This window comes from Lytechinus variegatus, chromosome 6, assembly GCF_018143015.1.
Source record: "Lytechinus variegatus isolate NC3 chromosome 6, Lvar_3.0, whole genome shotgun sequence".
NCBI lineage: Eukaryota > Metazoa > Echinodermata > Echinoidea > Temnopleuroida > Toxopneustidae > Lytechinus > Lytechinus variegatus.
The window spans coordinates 17,750,833-17,762,082 of NC_054745.1; the positions used below are offsets into that span (position 1 = coordinate 17,750,833).

Genomic DNA, 11,250 nt, shown 5'->3' on the forward strand with positions numbered 1-11,250 from the left:
TTCGACCATATGTAAGGGTCCTTCTGCAGTCAGGCTCCCACAACCATACCCATTGGCTCTGCTCTACTTGTAGTTTTCCCCGTTGTCTGCTCCGGACCTCCGACCGTCTGCTTCCAGACCAGCAACCATCCGCTTAAGACCAACCCGTCCGCTTCCAGACCAACCAGACTACCAAAAGTGCAAGTCCTGGTATAGTCTCTTGCTGGCGTGCAAAAGACCCAACATACAAGGAAATCTAACCACAGTCGTCGCCTAGGATTCTAGGTTTCCCCGTGGAAAGACATGCGAACGATCATATAAATCATTTCGATCGCATCCACCAACTTTATTTATTGGATAGCGAATCCAAATCGATCTGCATACTTTACGTGCAATGCACCCCGTGGACGCCGTACTTCAACAGATCATCGGCAAAGCCTCGCGAGTACGTAAACTTACTGTACCTATACATTATTTATACAATATCTGTTATAGTTAACCTCTGTTACAATCTTAGAACAGTTATAACTTTGATTTCCAAAACAGGATATGCATGAATGACATATCAAATTAAAACATTTATTTAGATCAAGCTAGTGATACCCAAATTAACCAGTTAAACACCTCCAGAAAATTGTTATTCCATAAAAACGGTTCAAAACATGCATAACTTTCATGTTCTTATCTACGTCATTACTAGTGTAGAAACATGCATGTAATATCGCCAGCTACGACAAAATCATTATAAATCAACTAAATACAATTTTCTAACACGAAATAAAACCCATTTTGTGACAATATCAATAATAATGATAAAAATGATTATGATAAAGATTATAGTCATTTTATCACAGGAATAATTCTGACCGTAGATCTAAATGCAATTTTGACAAAAATTTTCAGACTTTAAAAATTCGATTTGATTTATCGTTTTCTTCTGCATCCATAACATTCGTATAATACGTTATTCATAACATAGTATGCTAGCATTTTTGGCATGAATCATAAATAAAGAGTACCTAAAAATAATTCCAGACAAAAATGATTAACTATATGATATTCACAATTTGCAGAAGGATTTTCATCATAAGCAGATTGCTTGAATAAACAAGTGGAATGCCTCTGGCCGTCTCACATGCATCACGCGGTTCAATATAGCAGCAGTGCTGACTTTGAATACTACTCTAACTCGCACAAGATGTTCAGTGATACATGGTTACTCTTATGTCCACTTTTTATGAACTAGACCAATAAACTTACAGAGATGTGATGGTTATTCAACAAAAAAACCCAACATGGCCAAAGTTCATTGACCTTACATGACCTTTGACCTTGATCATGTGACTTGAAACTCGCACAGGATGTTCAGTGATACTTGATTACTCTTATGTACAAGTTTCATGAATCAGATCCATAAACTTTCAAAGTTATGATGGTAATTCAACAGATACACCCAATTCGGCCAAAGTTCATTGACCTTTGACCTTGGTCATGTGACCTGAAACGCGCACAGGATGTTCAGAGATACTTGATTACTCTAATGTCCAAGTTTAATGTACTAGACCAATAAACTTTCAAAGTTATGATGGTAATTCAACAGATACCCCCATTCGGTCAAAGTTCATTGACCCTAAATGACCTTTGACCTTAATCATGAGACCTGAAACTTGCACAAAATGTTCAGTGATGCTTGATTACTATTATGTCCAAGTTTCATGAATCAGATCCATAAACTTTCAAAGTTATGATGGGAATTCAACAGATATCCCCAATCCGGCCAAAGTTCATTGACCCTAAATGACCTTTGACCTTGATCATGTGACGTGAAACTCGTGCAGGATGTTTAGTGATACTTGATTAACCTTATGTCCAAGTTTCATGAACTAGGTTCATATATTTTCTAAGTTATGATGACATTTCAAAAACTTAACCTCAGGTTAAGATTTCGATGTTGATCCCTCCAACATGGTCTAAGTTCATTGACCCTAAATGACCTTTGACCTTGGTCATGTGACATGAAACTCTAATAGGATGTTCAGTAATACTTGATTAACCTTATGGCCAAGTTTTATTAACTAGGTCCATATACTTTCTAAGTTATGATGTCATTTCAAAAACTTAACCTCAGGTTAAGATTTGATGTTGACGCCGCCGTCGGAAAAGCGGCGCCTATAGTCTCACTCTGCTTCGCAGGTGAGACAAAAATGACAATGGCTAACTCTAAGGAATGATAACAAGGTTGATTTCTATTACATTATAGGGTTTTCCTTGTATTATTGTCTTTGACCAACAAGAATGGTATAAGTCTTAAAGGAATGATCCGGACTGAAAGTATTTATAGTTTAACAAGTAGAGTAGAATTCACTGAGCAAAATGCATAAAATTTCATCAAAATCGGATAACAAATAACAAAGTTATTGAATTTTAAATCTTAGCAATATTTTGTGAACACAGTCATCATGAATATTCATAAAATATGATTTTACATGTATGTAATAACATAAGAAAATGGAAAGTGTGACATCATCAGCCCATCTAATGAATATGTTGCCTCATTGTTCCGTATATTGAAAGTTTGAAAATGCCTTGGCCTTGGCCCTGTGTTTCCATGCCTTGGCCTCGGCCTTGGTTATTGAAGCCTTGGCCTTGGAGGCTTGAGCCTTGACTACAACACTGGTAGCATCTTTATCTAGTGATGTGATACTGTGCTAATAGTTCCTTAAAAAATGTATTATTGTGATGTCCATGTATATCTGAGATAATTCCTTTCTAAAAGGCAGTTCATCCATCCAACCAAAAACAAATAATTTACAATTGTTGTAGAATTAAACATTTTAATTTTCTCGGAGCTACAGGTATGGTTTGGTCTCCATTACACCGTGCTGCTAACACTGGTCATATTGACACCATCATATGTCTGATCAGTGAGGGAGCTGAGGTCAATAAGGTGGATAATGATGGTTTGACTGCATTACACCATGCTGCTAACAATTATCATATTGACGTCATCAAATATCTGATCAGTGAGGGAGCTGAGGTCAATAAGGAGGATAATGATGGTTTGACTGCATTACACTGTGCTGTTAACGATGATCATATTCACGTCATCAGATATCTGATCCTTAAGGGAGCTGAGGTCAATAAGGTGGATAATTATGGTTTCACTGCATTACACCGTGCTGTTTGGAATGATGGTCATATTGATGTCATCAAATATCTGATCCGTGAGGGCGCTGAGGTCAATAAGGTGGATAATGATGGTTTGACTGCATTACACCATGCTACTAACATTGGTCATATTGACGTCATCAAATATCTGATCAGTAAGGGAGCTGAGGTCAATAAGGAGGATAATGATGGTCGGACTGCATTACACAGTGCTGCTAAGAAAGGTCATATTGGCATCATCAAATATTTGATCAGTGAGGGAGCTGAGGTCAATAAGGAGGATAATGATGGTTGGACTGCATTACACAGTGCTGCTAAGAATGGTCATATTGGCATCATCAAATATCTGATCCGTGAGGGAGCTGAGGTCAATAAGGAGGATAATGATGGTTGGACTGCATTACACAGTGCTGCTAAGAATGGTCATATTGGCATCATCAAATATCTGATCCGTGAGGGAGCTGAGGTCAATAAGATGGATAATGATGGTTGGACTGCATTACACCGTGCTGCTAAGAATGGTCATACTGACGTCATCGAATATCTGATCTGTAAGGGAGCTGAGGTTAATAAGGAGGATAATTATGGTTTCACTGCATTACACCGTGCTGCTAACAATGGTCATATTGACGTCATCAAATATCTGATCAGTGAGGGAGCTGAGTTCAATAAGGTGGATAATGATGGTTTGACTGCATTACACCATGCTGCTAACAATGGTCATATTGACGTCATCAAATATCTGATCAGTGGGGGAGCTGAGGTCAATAAGGTGGATAATGATGGTTTAACTGCATTACACCGTGCTGTTTGGAATGGTCATATTGACGTCATCAAATATCTGTTCAGTGAGGGAGCTGAGGTCAATAAGGAGGATAATGATGGTTTGACTGCATTACACCATGCTGCTAACATTGGTCATATTGACGTCATATATCTGATCAGTGAGAAAGCTGATATCAATAAGGTGGATAATGATGGTCAGACTGCATTACACCATGCTGCTAACAATGGTCATATTGACATCAGCAAATATCTGATCAATGGGGGAGCTGAGGTCAATAAGGAGGATAATAATGGTGAGACTGCATTGCACATTGCTGCTAAGAATGGTCGTATTGACTTCATCAAATATCTGATCAGTGAGGGAGGTGAGGTCAATAAGGAGGATAACGATGAGCGAACTGCATTACACAATGCTGCTGAGAATGGTAATATTCACGTCGTCAAACATTTGATCAGTCAACGATGTGATGTCAATAAGGGCGACAAGGAAGGGACAACTGCCTTACATATCGCCGTTCAGAATGGTTACACTGAGGTTGTTAAAGTCCTACTTACGGGTGGAGCGCGATGTGATACAGAAGACATTCACGGCCAGACACCCTTACACCAAACCATAACCCTCGGGTACAGAGATATTGCTGATGTTCTAGTTGACAACAGGGATGCTAAGGTAGGCGATACATACATCCTATAATGTTCTTTGATGGAGTTATAAATAGCTGAAATGGTGCCGTTTGTCATTCTGCAACTGCCAATGAATGAATCTTTTAAACTGTATAGAATATTGATGAAAACAGTACAACGGGAAAAAGAGTACTTTGATTACCATTACAAAAATAAAAGTTAATAATTTCAGTTTGGTATTCAAGGAAGATTTTACCAAATGAACTGATTTCTGTAAAATAAACTGTATGGCATAGGTAAAATAAATGCTGATTTCCCTACAATATACAAGAACGCTTACTTTTCTAACTACGTTTACATAATTCTGTCAATCCAGAGTGATTCAGTGGCCATCCATCTAGCTGTGATGCACGGACATACATCCATCATTGAGAGGATGATTGCTAAACGATCTGATATCAATGTACAGTCTAATGACGGTCAGACATGTCTTCATAAAGCTATCAAATTATGCTACCAAAGGAAAAGGAATGTTGAAGACACCGAAACACTCAGAAAGGTTAGTCTTGAAAAAGACATTTGCCTCAGTTTCAGTATACACTTGGATTTTATAACATTTAAGTCAACTGAGTACAATCATCATGGCATTTCCGGCATCCGCTGCTAATTGCAATACGATACGAACTTACAAATATATAACGAAAAATCATATGACTATTTTACACTTAATTAAATTTGTGAGAAGTTAATTTTCAATTCATACCATAATTTTTTTTAATCATTGAGCCTATAAGAAATATTAATGACATCAAACACTTTATGGACTAATAAGGTTTAAATACTATAATTTGTACTTAAATAACAAAACAAGGACGGGGAATTTGAATGTTGTATATATAATTATCCCATAAAATTAGTTAATTATTCTTTGCAGGTATCCGAAGAATACTACAGTGGCAGGTTATCTCCTGAAAAGGCATTGGTGTTCTATCTCTTAGAAAATAGAGCCAGGATTGATATCAAGGATGAAGCAGGTTGCCTACCAATCCACTATGCAAATGATGAAATGATCAGACAGATGATATTGGCAAGGTGAACAATTACTTTCTTTAAAATAAATTTCCGGTACAAACGGATTCTGATATACATGTATTTTCAAGTCAAAGATCAAGTCCACTCCAGAAAAAACAAATCAGAGGAAAATCAAACAAGCACAACATTGGAAATTTCATCACAATCGCATGTAAAATTATATGATATTTTTAAGTTTTGCTTATTTTTCATTAAAAAAAATAATAAAATCTATATGCACAAATCAGTGACATGTAAATGAAAGAGTCGATGATGTTCCTAACGCTTCCTTTTATATTTCTATTGTATGAAATGTGTAATATTTCAATTTAACAGATTTAACAAAGAGGACCATCTTGACTGAACCATAAAATCGTTAAAGCAATGGTAATACCACACGCTCAGGGTGGAATGAAACCTTGCTTCATATGAGAATGAAGAGAAAAACTAGAATATTTTATATCATGAAATACAGAGGAAATAGCAAGTGGGTGACATCATCAGTCCCCTCTTTTGCATACCGACTAGAATGTGCATATTGTACAAATGTTATTTTTTAATCGAGCGAAACTTTAATAGATAAAACCTTATTTCAAACCCATTTTGATTAAATATTCACTGATGTATTATTATCAGAAGTCTGAATTCCATTTCATCGTGGCTTAGCCGTGAACCAGAATAGCCTGGTGGTTGAGTCGCTGCCCGGAAAGCAGTAGATGGCAGGTTCGAATCCCACTGGTTCCAATTTTTTCTTACTTATGATTGATGATTTTCATACAGATCGAGCATACTGATCTTATGATTTTCATTACAGATCGAGCATACTGATCTTAAACAAATAGGAGTAATGCCGAAAATTTGTTAAACAAATTATAATTTCCTCCTATAAAAGCCTCTTAATTTACTATCTATTGTCCACGGCGGACGGCATTTGAATAGTAATGTGTCAGAAAGAAGAGGATCGAGGGTATTTGAATTCCAGTTCATCGTGGCTTTGCCGTGAACCAGAATAGCCTGGTGGTTGAGTCGCTGCCCGGAAAGCAGTAGATGGCAGGTTCGAATCCCACTGGTTCCAATTTTTTCTGACTTATGATTTATGATTTTCATACAGATCGAGCATACTGATCTTATGATTTTCATTACAGATCGAGCATACTGATCTTAAACAAATAGGAATAATGCCGAAAATTTCTTAAACATATCAGAAGTCCATCGAAAAGTAACGGTTTTCTTTGAATGTTCTCAATGATTTTAATGCAGTTTATGTAGTAAATATAATTCAAGATATTAGAAGTTGAATGATTTTGTATTAATTGCTTACTGCAGATCACCTTCCTTGGATGGTGTACAGTCTACTAGAGGTAAGAACATCCCTGAAATATGAAACAAGAAATCGTCACCGAATTCGTCGCAGATGACTGCACGTTAATATATATCTTGTTGACCGACTGATCGTTCATGGAAAAACATTCCATTTGTCTACTTTAGGAACAAGAGGGTTGCTATTTTTACTCTAATTATGTATATTTATTTTTTATTTATTTTTTCCCCCATTATAGCTCTCTTTTCCTCTCGTTTATTATGGTATTGTTCTTCCACCTTTTATTCTTCTTACCCTTCCACTTCTTCTCTTTTCGTTCTTATTCTTCTCGCTCTCGTTATTCTACCTATACATTAATCATAATTCTTTACCTCTTTGTAATTTTATATCAAATCTCTCAATGCATTTCCTTTATCTTTCCCCATATTCCTATCAACTCCGCCTTCTGTCTCTCATTCCTATTCATTCCCATTCTTAATACTTTTTTACGATCTGGAAATCAATGTTCTGATTTAAACATTGATTTTTTTGCATAATTCATGTATCTGACTACTTATGAATCATATTGATTCTAAAACTTTGTCGCTTATATATTAGCGGATTTTTAAATGCTATTTTCTTTGATTGTGGTCGATGACGTCGTGTCGTATGGTCAATGTTCTGTAATCGTTCATCTTATGCTATGTGATAATCATTGCTTTTGTGTTGGGTTTTACTGTACAATATGCTATGCCTTATTGATGTTAAAACGTTTGTCATTCGTCTTTATGCCTCGATTGATTCTTTAATCTAAAAATAAACAAGTTTTAACTGAATTTGAATAACCGAGATCACAACACAACGCTTAGTTAACTTTTGATAGGCTTATATACATTGTAAAATTGTTTGATTATTATTCAATTTCATTGGCTGAAATACAGGTTTGTTCCTCTACATTTTGTGTACCGTGACCTTTTTGTTCACCTTGTATTCGTGCATATATCACAGATCGGCCATCGAACTCTAACGTTGCCACTGTCAAAGTCATCAGAAATTCCAGTCAAGAAATCAATCTAGAAGACCATGGAATATCAATGTACCTTCCTCCTGGAGCGGTTCCACCTGATGTTTCTTGTCAGATCACCCTATCCATCATTAGAGAAAATACCTGTGTAATCACTGAAGGTGAATCAATGGCCTGCTATGGGATCAAGTGTGACCCTCAACCCTTGATCTTCAACCAACCTGTTAAGATCACTATACCACACTCTTCTTTGGTCGTCAATCCAGAGCAAGTAAAACCAGACATCGTTTGTCGTGTGTGGGACTCAATCAAGGGTAAGTCTATGAAGATTGATATTGGAGTAAAGTAATATACGTATTATTGGTAACTTGTACAGTAAATCATTTAGGTTTTTTTTCTTCTTAAATTGACTTTGATACTAACCTATATATATATATATATATATATATATATATATACCAAATATCAAATTTGACATTTTTAAGATCATCACTACAATCAGTAAAATTACAAGTGGCAGCGATCTTAATCATTCTCACTATTAACGGCGTGGTGCCGGCCGAGTGGTCTAAGCCGCCCGACTACACATTGAAAGTCCGGGGCTCGATTCCCAGCTGGCACGGCCCTTAATTGACAAAGGCGCATTTCTATGCATTTCTTAGTATCTTGCATCAAAGAAATGAAAATGCTTTGTGCATTATTGATAATGTGTACATGTGTTTGTTATAGAAAAAAAATAACACCGCATTGTCATCATTCAATATATGAGCTTCCTTAAGCAGGTAGATATTTCACTTATAATACCGTTCCTGATATTTATACAGTTTATAACCATTATGACTTTCTGAAAGTCGTGATGAGCATTCCATTGATCTTTTCTCTTTTCGGCATTGGTAAAACAAGATCTACCAAAAACGCTAAGGAAGCAATCATCCAGCTCACCAGACACACCACCATACTGCAGACTTTACGAAAGACATCTTGAGCTGTACATTGGCCACTGTGCAGAGTGGTGGGTTCTGATTCCTCTTGAACAACAGGTGATCCGACAGCAACTTATTTGTACTCCATACGTCCCAGACAGGATCGAAAGAGGACAAGAGTTTGCAGTTAATCTTCAGTTGTGTAACGACCTACCTGGAAACGAAGCGGTCAGTATTAAACATCGTCGCTATACATGTATATAAGTTCAGAATTATCATTCATTCGCTAAATAAAAACAGCTCTGAAAACCCGAAGACCTTTATCATTTGAGAAATTGTTGATTGAAAATTTTCCACCCTCCAGCCAGATGAGGTGAATGTTTGCGGGTAGAACAAAATTACTTGAATGCTATTGGTTGACGTGATGATTTAAGCGCTCTGAACCATATCACCATTATTGATAATATTATTATTATCATCATTTTTAATATAATTATCACTGACATAATCAGTATTGCTCTTATCATCAAAATTATTTAAGATAATTCTGCTTAAAGATATTAGAACCGTTGTAAATAAAAACCAGGATTTTTTTACAATTACCTCAAGTAAAGTAAACTTTTCACATCTGTAATTACATGTTGGTAATAACGTCAATACACCATATCAATCATTTCAACGGTTGTGTTGGCTCAGCTGGTAGAGTGTCCGATTCACAACCGGCGGGAAGTCGGGAGCTCCGGCCGCGTCAGACAAATATATAGCGCTGCCGCGCCGAAGGTCAATTGGACAGGCAAAATTAGTCTTCGGAGTTTTTGTACTTCAGATTTCTAGTTAGAATTATAAAATATGGATTTTGATATTTTTTCTAATTTTTCAATAATTGAAATAAAATAAAATCGCAATCATCTTTGTAGGCAACACAAGAGGAGTCGAGACAACAATCTTACCACAGATGTCATCGCTCGGTCCCTTTCAATGTTGAAACAAAGGCTGGTGACGTCACAATCACGTGTCATCGTGAGGGAGGAGATATTGAGAGCCAGGTAATTAAGCTTCAGAACTTATTTGATAATCGTAAAACAAATAAGGTGCTCTTATCAATCAGGCTCCTTGTTAGCATGAAACTGATTCCAAAGCGATTTAAAGTACTCACAAAATAAGGCATACGGGGATGTGCCGCTAGAATGGGCCGGTTTTTTTTTGGAACCCCCCCCCCCTAAACATTCGGTATGGTTTTATGCTGGAAATTCCCTAAACATTGCCCCAATTTTTATATTCTGGCCTTGAACATGGGTCCATTGCCCCAATCTTTAGATACTGGCCCTAAACATGGGTCCACATTCTCTTCCAAATTTGGGTGAAAACTTCTTTTATTAATGTTTAATTTTTGCTTGTCAAATTTTAATAAACCCCTTATAATGGGTACCCTTTTAGCCAAAATAACCCGTAAATATGGGTATGGGTTTTGAACCTTCAGCCGCACTTCCCCGTCCTAACCAATTCTAAGTAGATCCCCTTGCAAGGGGGCTCCTAGAGAGTAGAAATCATTTACTAACGTATGCTTACTTTCCACAGAGCCAGGGATTCCTTCCTATTCATCTGCACGTAGCGCCAAAAAACAAGAAACTTTCGCTCCCGAGATTTCTACTTTCCTTCTAAAAGATCTGGCCCTAAATCATTTAAATGGGATGCAACTTTATTTCCGACAATTCTACGTTATCGATTTCAATTCAGTTTCAATGCAATTCATTTCATTTTCAACAGAACAAATGTGGCGAAATAATTACAATGAACATATACAGACAAAACAAATTGAGGCATGTACAATTAATGATATTTACCAATTAAAGTAAAACATTTCATGTTTAAACAAGAATTCATTAAAATAACGTTACGGATGCATGCATCCGTAACGTTGGCAAAGAACAATGAGAAAGAAGACGGCAGCGTCAAGTCCCCCCCCCCCGTCTTTTCATATTTTCCTCGTTTTTAAAATGAATTATTGTTTAAAAATGAAATCGATAGGGTAGGAACGTCGGAAATGAAGCGCCAGTATGTTGTATTAGTAAATAATGATGATTCGATGTTGCAACCGCAAATTGTAAGCGCGCCACCTTGTGTTGGTCTCTTGGCCATGGTCATTAAAGACAGTCACACGTAACCTCAAAGTTGTCTAGTTTATTTACTTAAGTCTTACTTTATTAACCCTTGGCGTGGTGGCAGCTGTATCCTATCCACCCATCGATTATGAATAAGCCTTCCTAAGTTTAATTTAACCCTGTAAATAGGGGCTAGGCACGCCGTGTTTTATATTATCGGTGGTAGACGAGAGGTTGGGTTACTTCCCGAAGTCGGAAGATAAATTTGTGTAG

The 11,250-nt window shown here is 36.8% G+C and overlaps 1 protein-coding gene across 1 annotated transcript; it reads left to right on the forward strand.

The window, feature by feature from the left end:
• The first annotated feature begins 3,622 nt into the window (after window positions 1-3,622).
• On the forward strand, window positions 3,623-11,250 carry LOC121417601 (putative ankyrin repeat protein RF_0381). The gene is made up of 8 exons (XM_041611338.1): window positions 3,623-4,603; window positions 4,934-5,116; window positions 5,492-5,649; window positions 6,955-6,989; window positions 7,937-8,266; window positions 8,856-9,103; window positions 9,793-9,921; window positions 11,167-11,250. The coding sequence occupies exons 1-8, from the start codon at window positions 3,623-3,625 to the stop codon at window positions 11,248-11,250; spliced, it is 2,148 nt and encodes a 715-aa protein (XP_041467272.1).

Coding starts and splice junctions, on each gene's coding strand:
- LOC121417601 (XM_041611338.1), top strand. CDS start 3,623: ATGGATAATGATGGTTGGACTGCATTACACCGTGCTGCTAAGAATGGT. Junction 4,604..4,933: donor TTGACAACAGGGATGCTAAG/GTAGGCGATACA, acceptor CTGTCAATCCAG/AGTGATTCAGTGGCCATCCA. Junction 5,117..5,491: donor ACACCGAAACACTCAGAAAG/GTTAGTCTTGAA, acceptor TATTCTTTGCAG/GTATCCGAAGAATACTACAG.